At 29.3% G+C, this 18,381-nt stretch overlaps 2 protein-coding genes across 6 annotated transcripts; both read right to left on the bottom strand.

The window, feature by feature from the left end:
- Nucleotides 1–1,493: 1,493 nt before the first annotated feature.
- Nucleotides 1,494–12,717, bottom strand: LOC129910696 (uncharacterized). Of its 5 annotated transcripts, none has more exons than XM_055988167.1 (7): nt 12,534–12,717; nt 5,492–5,795; nt 5,309–5,412; nt 5,122–5,239; nt 2,800–2,989; nt 2,610–2,737; nt 1,494–2,118 (listed from the first exon to the last, which is right to left on the bottom strand). In XM_055988167.1, exons 2-7 carry the CDS (start codon nt 5,765–5,767, stop codon nt 1,513–1,515), a joined length of 1,422 nt encoding a protein of 473 aa, XP_055844142.1. In that variant the 5' UTR covers nt 5,768–5,795; nt 12,534–12,717; the 3' UTR covers nt 1,494–1,512. The 5 variants fall into 5 exon arrangements, with proteins under 5 accessions (XP_055844142.1, XP_055844143.1, XP_055844146.1 ...); XM_055988168.1 differs by lacking the exon at nt 12,534–12,717 and adding an exon at nt 11,962–12,181; XM_055988171.1 differs by lacking the exon at nt 12,534–12,717 and adding an exon at nt 11,776–11,902.
- A 1,236-nt stretch (nt 12,718–13,953) lies between these two features.
- Nucleotides 13,954–17,385, bottom strand: LOC129912114 (leucine-rich repeat-containing protein 15). Its single transcript, XM_055990233.1, has 6 exons — nt 16,862–17,385; nt 16,661–16,804; nt 16,303–16,613; nt 14,969–15,117; nt 14,574–14,833; nt 13,954–14,502 (listed from the first exon to the last, which is right to left on the bottom strand). Exons 1-6 carry the CDS (start codon nt 17,335–17,337, stop codon nt 14,079–14,081), a joined length of 1,764 nt encoding a protein of 587 aa, XP_055846208.1. The 5' UTR covers nt 17,338–17,385; the 3' UTR covers nt 13,954–14,078.
- Between the last annotated feature and the right edge of the window lie 996 nt (nt 17,386–18,381).

Genomic DNA, 18,381 nt, shown 5'->3' with positions numbered 1-18,381 from the left:
AAAGATATTCGAATGTCTGTGACCTTTCTTGGATTATAAAATTTTCCAAAGGTATGTACCTATTAGTGTGGTCCACGCTTGTATAGGAAAAATAAAATTTTCACATCCTATTGGTATCATACTGCTGAATTTTCAGCCCCCTATCTTATTAAGAAGGGGGTGCTGTTTGATATTGAAAAATTATATTTTTTTAGAAAAACGTAACACAAATATTTAAAAATATTTGTTTTTAAGCTAAAAATTGCTTAAAAGTTATTTTTGTGTTTTTGTGTCCTGAAATAACATCAAAATAATAATTTCTGGCGCCTTTTCCAAGAAAATTTAGTCAACATTTAGTACACAGGCTTTTTTTTGCACTTTCTGCTTATTAATTATTATTATTAATTATTGCTGAAATTTTTTCAAAAAAAAAAATATTTTATATGGTTTATAAACACAAGTAAAACTTAAATAAAATATTTAATTTTCAAAAAAAAAAAAATGCAAAAAAATGAAGATTACGTACAAAACCTAAAAATTGAACTGTTATCAGCACCCTCTTCCAATAGAGATAGCAAACTGAAATTTCACAACGCTAAAATTATAGATAAGTGGAACAAATTTAGCGGGTGGCCCGACCAAAAATCGAAAAAAAATATTTCTTGGACCTACCTATACATTTTTGGATGTTTAACTTTTTTTAAAGGATGAATTTTTGTTTTTAATTTCAATTTTAAGTGCTGAAAAAAAAATGACGTAGCAATTTTTTTTTATTTTTAGAAATATTAGAAAATTTGGATATCTAAAAACGTATGTATTTTATTTTTTAAACGGCTCCAACAATTTTTAATACTTTTTTCTCAAAAATTCTTTTTGCGTAATAAATGTATGGTTTAAGATTAAAACTATTTAAATAGATGTCCATGTTAATTAAAAAAGTATTTTTTTATGACATTTAATTAAATTTTTGAAAAAAAAAAAATATTATGCCATTCAAATAAAATAATAAATCAATATAAAAACCAAGTTAAAAAAAATATCACTGACCCGTTTTCAAAAAAACAGATTTTACAAAAAAAAAATGAAATTTTTAAATATAGTACTTGTACCAAGAAAAAAAAACTAGTTAATATTTGTAATATTTGGAACGAGTATTTCGTTACATCGAAAACCTTTTCGGCTTGTCCTCAATGTTTAAAAAATATCAAATGAAACATTCAAATAACATTCTTTACTCATTGGTGAACTATGCGGTTTGCGTCAGTTTTTAGGTTATCCATGTGGAGAAATGTTTTCAGCATTGTTACGGTGACTGGCAAATATTTTTTTCTCTATTCAATGTTTGAATGTATTTTATTTTTTTTTAATTTTCGGAAAATACATTTTCTTCTACTGTCTACCATTTGTATTCAATATGCTTCCAATAAACTATAAAACTCTTTTTTGTTAAGAAGGATCACTATACCGAATGTACCTACTTACTCGTAAAGGATTTTAAAAATAAAACACATCTCTTATTATAACTAATATCGTTTATTGAAAACTATGCCACATAGGAATTTTTTCGTTTCTCGTATTTTCCACATTTTGCCAATGTTCTATTCCTGAACCTGACACAGTGGGACCAATTATCACTGTTCCAAGAAACATTTTCTTTCCAATTTTATTTTTCGTTGCCAGTGTTGTTTTAATGAGAATATTATTAAGATCTTCAGGTAATTTAATTGGTATTGTTACAGTTGATTCGTTATGATCCCATTTGGTCGAAAGTGATGGAAAGAAGTAAGTCGACTTCCAAGAATCCGAATAAATATTGTGCTCAAAAATAGTTGTTTTGATATAAACACTTCCAGCTGAACTTTCAAGTTCATCTTTCACCTTATTAGAGCACCGCATTCTAGAAGTTGTCACTTTTAATAGTAATCCTTTATCCTGCTTGTTATTGGATTTTCCTATTTTTCGTCTTACTTCAGATAATCCTGGCCATGAACTTTTACTGCTGCCATTGGAAGGTTTTGTTGTTTGACTTGGTTTTTGATCTGTGCCATCTAAAGTACTTGTTGAGTCCTTAATTTCATCTTTAATTAAATCTTGTAGTTCAAGAATTAATTCAACAACCCCTTTCGTTGACTGTGCCAGCTGGAAAAAAAAGATAATAAAAAAGATGACGTTAATTAACTGATGATGGTAGTAGTCAACTTTATGATGAGTTAATTCTTATGAAACTGTTAAGTTTAGAAGCGCAAGTTAAATTACATCCGCTGTCGGCCGCTGCTTTGGGTGGGTTACATCGCATCGGAGGCAATTATATTTAAACAAAATATTTTTCTTAAATATGGTTGCATAAGGGCAATTAATGAAAATAAAAATATGAGATAATTGCAATTACAGTAATGCATAAGGCATAATGAAAAAAATTCCACAAAATATTAATTTATTCGGGGAAAGTGGATACTTTCTATGAATGAAATGAGAATTATTAAATTTTTGTGAGCAAAAATTATGATTTACTTATTTAGTTTTTGCAGCCGATCGCGTATACTTTTAAAATGAGATAGGATTTTCTACATAATGTACATAAAAGCATTTTTATGATATCGATGAAAATAAGAAACAATAATTATTCTTACACTATTTGAGTCTTTTAATACTGTTGTTGTAATATCTTTAATTGGCAGCCAAAGTTCTTCCGTACAAAATTGACCCGTTCTTGCATTCCTCTTAAATACTTTTGGTTCCAAATAACAAGTTACAGAACCTGAAAATAAAATATTTATTAGTTTTGTTTGAAAAATATAAATATTGAAATGTTAAAATAACCAATATTTCGTTTCGCTTCACTGCTAGTGAGCTGTATTGTTTCTTGTGTTTTTGAATAAGCAGCTTTGGAGTTCTTGCCAAAAGCATCATCATCTTTTGGCTTGGTGTTACTTGAGTCTACAACTTTTTGAACTAACGATGAGCTTCGTTCTCTTAGAGATCTGTAGGTTTTGTTGAATCTGTTAAGACTCTGAAAAAACACAAAAACAAGGGTTATTTAAATGCTAGAAAATAATAGAGATTATTTCTGAAAAAAAAAAAAAAAAATCTGTCATCTATAATATATTATGTACGTAAGGACAAAAATTGTATCAATATTTAAATTCTTTAAAACGGTTCTTAATTTCATACAAATGATCAAACTGAAATGTTCTACAAATGTTCATATGTTCTAAATCAACAAGCTTTTATTAAACAAAAAAAAAAATGTTCCACATACGCCACAGTGACCGTTTAAGTTTACTTTGAAAATTAAAAAAAAATAATGTTTTTGCTGAAAGTAAAAATTAAATCTACTGAACTTTGTTTTAATGATTTTTGTGTAAAATATTTTAACGGGACACGAAAATGTGTTCGATTTAGATAGAGTGAGAAATCGATTTAGAGAAATTAATATAGAAGAAGTTGGACTTAGAGGGAGTCGACTTTATTACAAATATTTAATAAATAAATAACAAAAAGATAAAATTATAAAATAAAAGTTCGTTTATATGAAAGACATCCAGATTCCTTTGAAGTATTGTTAATATTTTTGAAGTTATACTTCTTTACACGATTTTGTTCGGAGTGAAAATTGACTTTTTTACAAAAACATAATGTAAAAGAGATTAACTAGTGATCTTTTAGTACCATCTAGTTCTCATGAACAACAGTTTTGTTTGTTAAAGTCAAAGTGTAAACATACTTAGTTTTAAAAGGCATGTTCACACGTCTGCGAAGTTTTGGCCAAAGTGAATTTCTATGAGTTTTCGCCAAAAACGGCAACACCATGTTTCTACTATCAGATTTTTTTTTTTTTTTTGAGAAAAACTAAAAATGCAGTTTTGTTAGAATAGCTTAGACTTAGACAAACCACGTTATAGCCGTTTTCGAGAAAATTGGAATAACTCGAAAAATTTGTAGGTATACATTATATGAAATTAAATGTAAAACTTCGTTTTGAGGTCGAAACCATTGAAAGAGATGGTGTTTTGTAATTTGAAAATTATATTTTTTTTAAAAGTTTTTTTTTTTTTATTTCTTAAATAAAATAATTTCTGAATTAAAAAAAAGCTTTAAAATATTCCATAATACTTTTAACATAAGAACAATTTAGTACGACCCCCGTCCCTTTTGTTTTTTATGTGAAAATTGATTTACTTTCATTACCAATTACGCATAGTAAATATTTTTAAATAAATTAATATTTGTTAGTTTGTTATTTCAAACGAATTCGTGGCAGAAAGTTTAAAATTAACTGTTGGAGGCAAAAGAAATGCTTAATTTTACTAATCACTATTTTCACTACTAAACATTATTTTTGTTGTCGCTTAATGAAAGATACCTAAATCCACTTTTTTTTTGTGTTTTAGAAATTCGTACCTAAGCCTATTGGCTTAATGGTTTAAACTGCATATTCCTTAACTTTTTTGTAGAATTTTGTTGGTTACAATTATTGAAAAGTTAAACTTCTTTAATTGATTAACTTGGAAGAGGACACAATTTTGGACTAAGAGAGTTTTCATTGAATTGTAATAATTTTTTTCTTTAAAAAAAACCTTCTGTAAAATTCTTATTTAAATCCAACCAAAGTATTTATTTTCTTTTAAATACTTTTTAACAAAAAAAAAAACTATAGATTTTCAAGATTGCAAAAAAAGTTTTACAAAAAACAATTTTACCTATTACCAATTTTAAAATCGAAAATTTGAAATATCTATTCCTTTTTAAACAAAAGGTTAAATGTGAAAAGATTTACCTTTCCATATTGATAATAACAAAATAACGATAAAAACATCAACACCTGTTTAATATTGCAAACAAAAATAAAAAACAAGTGACTAATAAAACAAATAAAATACCCAATGAGCTTTTGTATTGTATGAACTCAGTCGCTGTAGACACAGCTTAAACTGTTAATAATTATGCATTTCAAAAATGCCGGCTCTGCATTTTTTTATTTTGTTTTAATACACTTCATTCGAACTAATTTGAAAGTATTTTTTTTTTTTTTTTTGTGAAAGTGGAATCCAAAATAATGTAAACTTATTTCAAAGGCATTTTAAAGGCCTTTGAAATAAATTTACATGAATTTGAATTACCAAATGGAAATAGTTCACTTACCGCTGGTGGTAGTTCCAAAAGAGCATACACAGTAAAAACAACAAAATGTCCAGTAAATAGTTCTTCTGGTAAAAATTCCGATACGGACTTTCCTCTAGTGTAACTTTTAATCGATGGTCTATTGGAAATTTAAAAATAAAAACAAATTAATTTTTCATAGAAATAAAAATAAAATATCACAACTAACTTTTTATCTGGAGCCAATGGAAATCTAAAATTCTCATTGAACTTTGGCCATGAGTTAGTTTGAATTGTACTGTCATACCGTTTCGTTCCAGGAAAGAGTTTTACCTTCGTTAAAAAAGAAAATCCTTTGTTGCAATTTGCATTTCTAAACAATATTTGTTTGCTCAACTTACGAAGCATATACCTTAATATTATATCCTTGCACCATTTTAAATCCAAACACAGTCGGTAGATGTCGCGCCGATATTAACAAAACATTCAATTCAGGCACCATTGCACGTACACCATCGGCAGATCCTTCCGTCGTTGAAAACGACGATGATGGGGTTGATTCAATAAAAATTTGAAATCCAATTTCCGGTTCCAAACTAACCGAATGTCTTTGTTTGGCTCCATTACTCGATGACGACGAATGTTGTCCCGGTATAAGTGATCGCAGTTTATTTAAGGAGAACGACATCGCGCCCAGTTAGGTGGTGATGACGATACTATTTGATTTATAAGAAATAAATAAAATTCTTACTCAAATAAAAAATGTTAATTGAACTTAAATCAGAACTTATACTTCGATTAAATTAAAAAGAAAAAAAAATGTCTGCGGTTAAATTCAATAATATATATACGGCATTTATATGTGAGTTCATTAGTAGACTTGGAATCGATTCGTTTAGAAAAATAAATAAACAGCTGAGCAACAGTTCTAAGCTCAACACTGCCGCCACCACCAACATCCACCACAAGGTATCGAATTAACTACATATGAGTAAGAAACATTATTATGAAGCCCACACCCCACATGCATTTTCTGCCACAAAAGCAAAAAAAATAAAAAGTAGACAATCGTATTGGTATTTGTTCAATTAAAATTACTTAAGACGTCAGGGTGACCAGAGTGTATTTTTTTTCCAATCTTACAAACCATGAAACCTTATTCCCTTCACTTAGTTGAAGCTATCAAATGAAATTGTTGCTAAATCAGCTTTAATTTATAGTCTTTGCATATCTTTATAAAAATGTTTTCAAAATTTTCAAGAAACAATTTTTAATGGTGAAAAATAAATGGATTTTCAGCTTAATGGGAATTTATGTAACCTGACCCCCTTTTTTTAAGTCTAATTTGACCGGACTATAAGTTTTCCAAAATAAGTCAAAAGACTTGTCTTTGAGCCATACAATATATCACGGTTTGGAAGTCAGTCAAATTTCTTTGAGTCTAATAACATATCTAAGGGCATAAAGCCTAGTACGCAGCTGAAACGAAACGAAAAACTTTTAAGTCCCCAAAGTCAACAGCGAACACGTTAACGAAAAAATACCATCGAGTATAAGGTTTGTCAGTGTCAAAATATTAAAGTACAAATAAGAAATTGAAGAAAAAACATCAAAAAATAAGTTGTAAAACAAAAGCAAAAAAAAAATTAAATTCGTTCAAGATTTTGTTGTGCTTTTTTTGTGAAGAAAATTTTGCTTCAGCTGCGTACTATGCTTAATAACCAAAGCAGCGAAATTTCACATTATTTACAGAGTTTTTATACTTTTGTCACTCACATTTCTTCTAAAAGAGTTTTGGTGGCACCTTTTTTTTAATTTGTAGTTGGATCTTTTTCTGTTTAAAAAATTACTAAATTTATTTTTCATTTGACTACATTTGACTACTAAAAAAAATACTAGATGTGTAGAACAAAGTTTTTGATGACCTTTTATCTTAATCACAAAACCTGTTTTCTTATATTGCGTCGAGACTCTTTTAGAATACAAAAATTGGAATTTTCTTTCTATTCTCTAAGCATTACTTAACCAGATATATTATACTTCAACTACCAATAACACTGGTCAACAAAATTAAACTTTTTTTTTGTTACAGAAACCAAGGTATACTTTTCTATAGGATTTTGGTGTGCTGAGCTCAAATCCGAAGTCAAAAAAATTCTATCACATCACGTTTTTGAGATAATCCCGTTGAAATATCGAAAATGCCGCTTTTTTACCAGTTTTCGAGATTATTTCTTAGCTTTTGGTTATTTGTTCTAAATAAATTTGTAACAGTTTCTAATAGAACTAAATGTTGTCTTTCTAAATCCGTTTAAATCTTTTAAAAATCTCTTATCTTCTTTGAGAAATCTGAAATTGAAATCAACGTGTTTGGTATATCTCATGTTTATTTACTTTTAATAGCGAATCTCGAAAAGTTCTTTGCCAATCGCTTTCAAATTTTGACACAACGTTTCATTTAGAATCTTGCAAGTTTTTATATTTGCGAAGGTGGTGAATCGCAGTGAGATACATCAAAGCGTGACCGTGTCAGATACTTATACTAAATAATTACTAGTGAGAAAAATATAATTTTTTTTCTTGTTAAAAACAAGATAAGAACTTACTGGAATGTAAATGAAACGTTGTGTCAAAATTTGAAAGCGATTGGCAAAGAAAATTTCGAGATTTATTATTAAAAGCAAATAAATATGAGATATACCAAACACGTTGATTTCAATTTTAGATTTCTCAAAGAAGATAAGAGATTTTTAAAAGATTTAAACGGATTTAGAAAGACAACATTTAGTTCTATTAGAAACCGTTAAAAAATTTATTTAAAACAAATAACCAAAAGCTAAGAAATAATCTCGAAAACTGGTAAAAAAGCAGCATTTTCGATTTTCTAACGGGATTATCTCAAAAACGTGATGTGGTAGAAATGTTCTGACTTCGGATTCGAGCTCAGCACCCAAAAAACCTATAGAAAAGTATATCTTGGTGTCTGTAACAAAAACCTTGTTGACCAGTGTAATCAAAAGTTTTTAGTACATGCAATCAATAGATATCTCTGTTATGACTTTGTCAAAAGACAATTCAAGATGGTAAGTTTTTCAAAAACATTTATTAGTCATTACGACTCTAAGTAACCAAAAATAAAAATTTATATGTGAAAATGTTACACCTGAAATAAGGGAATTGCCCTTATAATTTTTTTAAGAATTTCGATTGAAAATTAAATCTACTACATTCTACATGCTACTTTTGTACTGTTCCCTAATTTGAAAATCAGAAGTAAATTAAAAGTAAAAAACAACAACTATAATCTTACTGCTTACTCTTACTGTTTGCTTTAATGGTTCAATGATTTCAAGATTAAAATTATTATCAAAACTAACGTTTTCTGCGCACTGTAGTACCTGCTCGTTTATTCAGAAGGTTGTTGTCAACTATTGTGATTTATTGAAAAACTTTTACAAATTAATACAGTTACTTTTAAGTTTTAACATTTCCACTCAATGAGCTCAGAACTAAATCTTGGATCTTAGCTTCTATGAAATCGAAAAAAAATCTTACACCAATATTAGGTCTGTTCCACACTTTTTGTGCACTAAATTTAGAAGTCTGTCAAATTAATTAGAGTTGGGAGAAAATTCTCTTAGAAGGAAATAAATCTACGAAAGACTGCAAAAGAGTCTGGAACAAGTTGAACACCATTATACAATAGGGTGTGTCACTTTTGTATGGCCGAAAAAAAGTACTCTAATTTTGCAATTTAATAGTATTCAAAAGTTTTATTAGGGTCTAAAGTTTAATAATATGTAAAATAAATTCATTATATCGTTCGTCTTTGGCTCGCTCAAATCGGTTGAAGTTGTTATGAAAAAAACGATTTTATATGAAAAAATGTATTTTTTCCTTCGCAAATTATTTCGCAGCTTCTTTACTAAGTGTTCAATTCCAACATATATGTATAAGCTTAAAAGTTTTTTCTTATAAAGATATATATTTAATATATTTGTTTTTGTATTCAAACGGCGCTATTTAAAAAAAAAAAAAAAAACATTTATTTCAAAAATCTCTAAAAATTCAAATTTCTTCGATTTCTTCCTATATTTTGAGCGAGCCAAAGATATTAATTAAAATTAAAATAGTAAACGCAGGATTTATTTTTGATAAGTAATGTAACTTTTAAAAGCTATTACATTTGGAAATTCCATACTTTAGCATTTTGACACACCCTATTATACAACACAATTTCATATTTTATGCTGATTTTGATTAAAAAAAAAAAATACTTTTTGAATGCAAAAAACACGTTAACGCTATTCAATTTTTCATTTTACAGAATCCATATTTTGCCCAGAGAAATTCTTGGTGCTAAATTTGTCAGGGTGGGGAAATTTTTTACTCTCTCGTGATCTCTCTATTCTACACAATTTTTGTAGTTAGGAACAAACTCGGTACCAAAAATAACCAAATATTACTAAATTCGGCATTCTAAGACTGGGGTGTGGAACGGAGCTATAACGAGCAATTAAAAGTAAAGAATTCAAAATTAAATGTCATACATGTGACATCACAACTATTTCCATATATTGGTCACACTATTATCTTGTCTGCTGAAGTTGTTGTTGTTTTTGCTTGTATTTGCTTTTAACATATCACCTCCATACATAAACAAAACACAATAGTGACTCGAACTCGACCAACGGCCACTTGGCTCATGCGGTCATGGGTAATTCTCGGGGTAGATGCATTACAATATAAGCACTTGCAAGGGTATGTCCCCGGCGCGATTTATGGAATAATAACTGTTCTTAATTACTTTCATATTTAATTTTAATTTTTTCTTTTATTCACTCCTTAAGTAGCTCGTTGTAGAGAAGAGATGATACTAATTGAACAGAAAATTGTACAAAAAAAAAAAAACAAATCACGTTTTTGAAAATATTATAACCCAAATCGATCGATTAGGTTACGAGATATCTGTTGAAACTTTTTGACTTAATTTTTTGAACGCCATATTTTTGACGATTATTTCTCAGGCAAGGGTTTAATTTTTTTTTTACAGGGTGTTCCGAAATTTACTTAGAGCAAATTTTTTTAACAAACAAATACATGATAAATGGCGCCAAAAGAGTGTAATTTTTAATTGCTAAATGCGTTTTGATATTTTTATATCTCAAAACGTGATATATTAAATTTTCTCTGGTTTTAGATCGAATTAAAGATATAAAACAATTTAGTTCATTCAAAAAATGATTAGGTATTCAATTTTGTTTAAAAAATTCAACATTTTTAGAAAATTGTTATAACTGTTATAAAACTAAAAAAAAACGAAGGAACAACACATTAATCAAGGGGCACGGTAGTGCCCAGCCAAGTTCTCTAGCAACTTTGGCACTACACCCTTATTTACAGGAAACAACTCAGGCCATTTTCGACCCCCCTCTAACTTCCACACCAAAGATGCTAGAAATTTCAAACTCACTACATTTGTTGAGCTCGTCAAAACCAAACACCTCACAAAATTTCTGAGATATAGGGCTTCAAAAATCGCAAAAACCGTAACTGACTCACTGACAGATCATGAAAATTATGGAGAACTTCCCGATATCGTAGAAACTTGAAATTTTACACGGTGATAGGACTTGTGGTGTATACAAAGGAAAAAATCGAAAATTTGAGATTTTCAATTCAGGGGGCGTGGCATCCGCCCATTTCCGCTGAATTTTCATCATATATTATAGAGCACTTGTGATTATCGTAGAATCTTGAAATTTGGTAGAATAGTAGAGCTGGTAGTTTATACAAAGGAAAAAATTTAAAACTTGAGAATTTCAGCCAGGGGGCGTGGCAACCGCCCATTTCCGCTGAATTTTCATAAATTATTATAGAGCACTTCTGATTGTCGTAGAATCTTGAAATTTGGTAGAATGGTGGTGCTGGTAGTTTACACAAAGGAAAAAATTTAAAATTTGAGAATTTCAGCCAGGGGGCGTGGAAACCGCCCATTCCCGCTGAATTTTGTATCAAATATTATAGAGCACTTCTGTATGTCGTAAAATCTTGAAATTTGGTAGAATGGTGGAGCTGGAAGTTTACACAAAGGAATTAATTTAAAATTTGAGAATTTCAGCCAGGGGGCGTGGCAACCGCTCATTTCCGCTGAATTTTCATCAAATAAAGAGATTTTATATTCTACAGCCATACCTTGCAAAAAGTAGTGAAATCACAACAAAAACATTACTGTTAAAAAAAGAGCCAAGTTATCCTATGTTGAAATTATGCTGGCACAAAAAGTACTGTGATGTAAAAGTGTACCAAGTTCTAAAGTTTGGGTTCAAATTCGTATCAATAAAATTTTGATTGTTTACTTGGCAATTTTTGAAATAACTTTAAAAATCGATGGTTAAGAAAAATTGTCAAGAGAACAATCAAAATTTTATTGATACGAATTTGAACCCAAACTTTAGAACTTGGTACACTTTTACATCTCAGTACTTTTTGTGCCAGCATAATTTCAACATAGGATAACTTGGCTCTTTTTTTAACAGTAATGTTTTTGTTGTGATATTATTTTTCTTTATAGTTTTGGCTCATTTTGCTACAAATTGCAGATGTTTTTCAAAATTGTCTTATTATGTTAGTAAATACACTTTTTTCAATCTTTCATTTGAAAATCAAATTCGTTGTTTTGCAAATCAAATTCACCTTAGGTATAATTAATGCTTGAATTTATCAATCAATTTACATTATAATTTAAAAATATGTAAAAAATTAGTTTACAAAGAGGCCACAATCAGGTAACACGGAGTGTAGGTGACAATTTATTGAAAAAATTCTCGACAAATCAATTCGATTCAAAAATAATAACAACGCAAAGCACTTCTCTCTTACTTGGAACTTCGGAGTTGTATTCACATTTAACACCACAACCACACTGCAAAATCGTTTTCATGAATCATTTAATGCACAATAAAATGAACAAAAAACCAAAAAAAAGTGCTAATTTTTGTTGTTTTTGTTTTAATATTCCAAATGACAAAACTTGAAGATATACTCCGTGTGTTCTCCTTATCGATGAAAAAAATAATTTATTTTAATAACTTTTAAAAGTCACTTTACTGCATTTGAAGGTAAAAATAGTTAACACAGAAAAAAAGTAGATAATGATAAAAAAAACACACTTGTTTAAAGAGTAACTTAAAATCTATCACAGATGTTTTCAAATTTTTAAGCTATTTGTACCGGAATGAAGTATAAATAAATACTACTCTCTGGAATTCATATCGGGCGGTGATTTCCAAACAAATGATATCTACATTATCGTTTGCATTTGATAAGGTATTATTGTTTTACTTTATTCCAATAGAAAACAAAAATTTACATTCTAAACTGAGAGCGACAAGTTTGTTTAAAGATTCGTGACTAACAAATTAAAAGGTTTAGATAGAAATACTTAAACTGACCTAGAAACTCTTTGCTCTCTGGAGTAGTGTATTTCAAAAGTTTCACAACTCTCAACTCAGCAAAAATAAAATAAAAACACAAGGGTTGTAGAAGTTTTAGTTGAAGATACTTGGTATTGGTAGTGACATTATGCACGGATCGCGACGGATGAGAACGCAGCTTGAACTGAAATTATCTTAAAATGAGATTTTTTCTCAGTCTATAAAACCATTCAAAATGTTGTCAAATTAAATTTCTTATCTGTTAGCTATAACTAAGGTTTCAAGAGATAACGGTTATCGTACTTGTGTGGTTTAATTTAAGTAGTATCTGTGTGATGATGACGAGCGCGAGCGTAAGCGTGAGCTAATGCTTAAAGAATTATGAACAAATTGCTGATTAGTGGAGTAGTATCAGTTTTAAATGTTAAAAAATAACAACAAACCACCTGATTGTTTTAAAATAATAAATCAAAACTGTTTGCAGTTTGGATAAGATAAGAAGAAATAAAGAGATTTGTAGTTTGTTTAGAAAAAGTCGAGAAGCTTCAATTTCAAAACTGTTAAAAAAAATTAAAACTGAAGGGAAAGTATAATTATAGTAAAATTAAAAAAGGAACTAAAAATCCATGAAAGGTAAAAAGCAGAAAGCTAAGTCCCAATTAATTCACTCTTTACCACATTTAAAGTCGCCATTCAAATAAAAAAAATCTGTAAAAAAATTAAAATTTCCTTAGAGTATGAATAAGCTAAAACCTAAAAGCTAAAAGCTAAGAGCTAAAAGCTAAAAACTAAACGCTTAGACCCTAGGGCTTAGAGCTAAGAGCTTAGAGCTAAGAGCTTAGAGCTTAGAGCTTAGAGCTTAGAGCTAAGAGCTAAGAGCTAAGAATTAAGAGTTAAGAGGTTAGAGCTAAGATTTTACAGATTAAAGCTTTGATCTTTAACTTTACAGTTAGAAGTTCAGAGCTTAAAAGTTAGAGCTGGGAGCTTAAGGCTTCCATCAAAGCTTAAAACTTTTTGCGTTAAAAAAAAATTTTGAAAATAATACCTACGTAAAATGAATTTATACAGTTATGAAAAATTTACACACACTGTTAGTTTTTGTAGAATCTTTTATTTGTGAGAGTGAAAAACTTTTGTTAAAACAAATTTTAAAAAAAATAATACAGAGGTTATTATAAGATTGTCAAAACCTCGCGACACTAAAATACTTACAATAACCCAAAATAAAAAAAAACACGCATACACCCCGTAGTACCATTGTTTCTTTATATTTTCCTATCCATTAAAAAACAAGCAAGATTTTTAATAAGGGTACTGTCAATAAGCAAGTTTTTATTTAAAAGTTTCATAATTTCCATGATCTTATTTCGTTTAACAGTTGTAACTACCTATAGCAAAATGTATAGTGTTTTTTCTATGTCAGTAACTAAGACTGAACATTTTTCTTATAATTTTCATATAAATTTTTATTTTCTGTCATCGTAAGCAGCTCCCATTATAATTTAATAATACAATTTCTCTTTTTAATTCACAACATAATACATACATAAATATAATTAACTTTTAAGATTCAGCAACAAAACGACTTGAAATCGTTGTTGTAGACACATTTAAAGGCTTCTCCGAGGTGGATGTGTAAATATGTTTCAAATACAAATTGAAATAATCCGTATAATTCATTGGTGTTAGAATTCGATGTTTTCGAACAGGCAAACGGGGAGACAATGACAACATACTAGCCCATTGTCCATCACAAAGATCATCGTAACGCAAAAGACCAACTTCATGGCCTCCCAAATCACCAGGTCCACGACACATTGGTTGACCATCCCAAAGCTTCGGTCCAGATTCACGAATCCAACGGGCAAGATAAAGTGCACGACAGTCACAATGCCATGGATTCTTATCCAATTTTACTGCAACTAATTTATTTAGTCCGTCAAATGATCCATGGGGTAAAAATTGCAATTTGTTAGAATCGATGCGTCTTTTTTGGTAAAAAAAATATATTTTTAAAGAAATTTTTTTTTAATTGTTTATAAAATGTTGGTAACTTACAGTTTTTCTAAATTCGTTAAAGGATGGAAAACTGTTGACTTGAAACTTTTCAGAACATTGTTATTCAGCATTAAATTGATCAGATTTGTGAGACCCTGGAAATTGTTTTCGTCAAGTGTTGTTAGATTGTTGGAAAACAATGTCAAACGTGTGAGTGAAACCGTGTGTAGAAATAAACCATCTGGAATATTGGAAAGTGAATTTTGTCCTAAGAATAACTCACGCAAGCTGATTAACTCTGAAAATGCTTTAGAATCAATCTGAAAAAAAAAATTAATGAAAGGTCTCCCGTCAAAAACTGAAGAATATGCTAAATTTATACTTTCCAATATTAAATAAATAAGAAATAGCTATTCTAGATCTAGAATATGGATCTTCAAATTTAACATACGTACATGACTTATTCGATTCATAGTTAGGTCCAAAGTTAACAAATCTGGTAAATTCTCAAATGTCTTCCTTGAAATTGAAGTCAAACGGTTGCTGTGCAATATTAAAGTTTTAAGGCTCTTCACACCAATAAAGAAGTCATCAGATATATTAGCTAGAAAATAAACAAAAATTTGTAAGATAATGAGTCAACTACTATTTTTAATCTTTGACTTGAACATATTTGGGATAAAGGCACTTCACCTAAATATTTTAAACATTTCAAAATAAAGGACTTTGGGTATAACCAAAGTAACCCAAATTTAGACAGCAAGTATAGGTACTTAATACGAACGTTTTCCAGATTCAAGCAAATATGAAGACCTAAAAGTAGACAAAGAAATATTCAAACTTTGTTACCAAACCAAAAATACACCACAACGTCAACCATTGCATATAACTAGGTTTTGTATTCGTTTATAATTTATTTCATTTTTGGCTCTTTGACTGATTGTGGGTCTTAGCAAAAAAAAAAAAAAAACATTGAGAGAAATGTATTTTCTGCTTCTTTGTTGCCAAGGCCGATCTGACGATTTTTTCGGATCTTCTATTTCCAAAGTGTATTTGTGCACTGTGTTTTACACATAACAAATTTTCCCCTTAAAAAGATTCGGTTTCGCCCTTAAGTAAATGAGACATTCAAAGATAATTTAACAATTAAAAATTGGAGTATTCTTTGGTTTAAAATTTTAAAATGAGGGATGTTAAGGCTCATAACTTTGTAATTCCCGAAATTCGGTTTCTAAAATTGTATTTTCTAAAAATTCTGGTTTCTAAAAATCTGGATTTTAAGTTTTTTTTTCCAAAATTCTACAATATTTTAATGAAATGCAGAGTTTTGAAGTCAAAAAAAAACTTATAATTTTTTTGTAAAAGGTGTGAATTTCAATTTCCAATTCTGACGCATTGACAGAATTTTAATAAAGTCCGAATTATGAATATTATGAATACAGAATATTAGCAAAAGCAGACTAATGGAATACAGAATTGTGTAACCTTGCACAGAGTTTTTGATTCATATAAATATTCAGAATTTTGAAATACAGAATATCGCCCCGTTTAAAATTGTTGAGCTTGTCCAATTGCCAAATGTTTACAGGTTACTTTTTGGTAAAAAGTTTCACACTGAGCTGAGCACCAAACATTTTAACTGTTTAATACCTTATACACCACAAAACGTTAACAAAAAAGAAAAACAACTTGCACTTATTATTACACAAAGAGTTAACAATTGATTTCAATAGGTATTTAAAATTGTTATATCGTATAAAAAAATAAAAAAAAACCAATAAATTCTTACCAATCATGTTCCATGAAAAGTCCAATATTTTAAGTTTGTCGAGATTCTTTAAGCTTCCAGACTTTAAAATTGCAATTTCATTTTTTGACATGTCCAATTCTTCTAAAACAACTTGATCCTTGAGAAATCCAGGAGGAAATGCTTTTATTCGATTATCCGATAAATTTATAACTGTCAACCGCTGCACATGATTTAACAAATCCTCGGGAATTTCAGATAGAACATTTTTACTGATATCCAGAAGAATTAAATTACGAAGTTTCCATAGAATTCTATGATCCAATTCTTCTAGTTGATTACTTTGAATGCGTCTAAAGGAAAGTTCATTTAAAAATGTATTAACACTATTATAACTTACAGTTGAATTAAACTATCCAAGTCCTGAAATAAATCGTAAGGTATAAAATCCAAGAAATTACTTGAAAGATCAAGTTCTTCCAATAAAGTTAGTCCTCTGAAGGTATCTTTGTGAAGTGTTGATAATGAATTTCTTGATAAATCTCTAAGAAACCCAACAAATTATCAACTCCATCCAAAGCCATTTTTATACGATACTTACATAAAAACCATATTCATTGGAATAACTTGAGTAGCTGGTACTGATTTTAAATTTGTATTCCAACAAGTGAAACTTTTCGTATCCGGATTACAACGACATATCCCAGAAGTGCAATGATTCCATTCGATTCTACTTCCTGGAGTTAATCGCCAAACAGGCTGCTCAACTGAACGTAATCGACTTTCAATTTGACGAATTCGTTTATGCAAATCATTTTCCATATTAAAAACGCCCATATCTGGAGTATTTGATTGATCGGTTTTTGGAGTCTGATCTTTTCCAGATTTACTCTCTTTCGTAAATACAAATAACTGAGCTATAATTTTCAATGCATCACATGCTGTTATAGAACAATTTGCTGATCCAGAAAATATTGCTGGTAAAAATTGTCGCTTCCAGAACACGTCGAACTGATCACTCAAACCCAAAGGCAATACTGTGATGAACAAAATCACAGTTAAAATCGAAAATTTCATACTGACCCGAATAACTGCTCTATTTGATAGACTTTTGAAAACTAAAAATTATACATTCATTTGTCAATTCAAATGCGCCACTCAAATAAATCTTCAAATGACTAGAAGTTCATATATGATAATTGAATCTCAAGCAGTGAAGAAGATTGCTTTGAATAACTTATGAAACTTTGGTTTGCAAATGCATAAAAAGTGCAACAATACACTGATAGAAAAGTACACGAAAAATTCAATAATGCTGTTAAAATCAGATTGAAGTGCGTTTCAGTGAGCAGTATACTAATGAATACAAGAAATAAGATAGGGGCCAAAACAGAGCCTTGAGGTGTACCAACATTAATTAATTTGAATCATTGCTTCATGCTTAAATGACCAAACTATTTTTGCTTAAAATAAATTTGAGGTTTTCCAAAGTTTTGAAGAGATTTCGACATGTTTGACGTTAAAATCAAGATGCCAAAGTATTTATTTTTTAAAGTGTATTGCAAGAAGTTCATTAAAATTCCATGGTATAAGTAATTTAACAAGGTACTTGAACCTGGGACAATTTAAATTAATTGAAGCATAATGCTTATTTAAAAGGGGTTATAGTTTGTTTGTTTTCGTGCTCGTGACCCAAGCATGTAAGCTTAGTAAGTCAGTTAAATTATTATCTAATAATTTAATACCAACAATTTAGAAGTAGTTTGTTTCGTATATCTCATATTTTATCCTGATTTCTAGATTTTACTATCTATTTGCCAAGAAACAGTGATATTCAAGGAAATGAACGAACTGACGAATTGGCCAGATAGACTCAAGTTAAGTCCTATGAACCTTCCAGAACATTCTAGGATATGAACAAGGTACTCTTCATTTTGAGTTGAAAAGTAGAAATGTGAGCTACGGAAAAGGCCTAGTGCTGTAAGACTTCTACTAATAATGCACTTTTTAGCATTCCAAAGATTTTCTAGTTAGTTTTCAACCAAATCTAAGTCAAACTTTCAATAAAACATAGCAGATTTAAAATTTTATATGATAGAAATATTGATCTCCAAAATTTCT

This window comes from Episyrphus balteatus, chromosome 2, assembly GCF_945859705.1.
Source record: "Episyrphus balteatus chromosome 2, idEpiBalt1.1, whole genome shotgun sequence".
Classification (NCBI taxonomy): Eukaryota; Metazoa; Arthropoda; class Insecta; order Diptera; family Syrphidae; genus Episyrphus; species Episyrphus balteatus.
The sequence above is the reverse complement of the archived record's forward strand: the minus strand, read 5'-3'. Positions and strand labels throughout refer to the sequence as shown.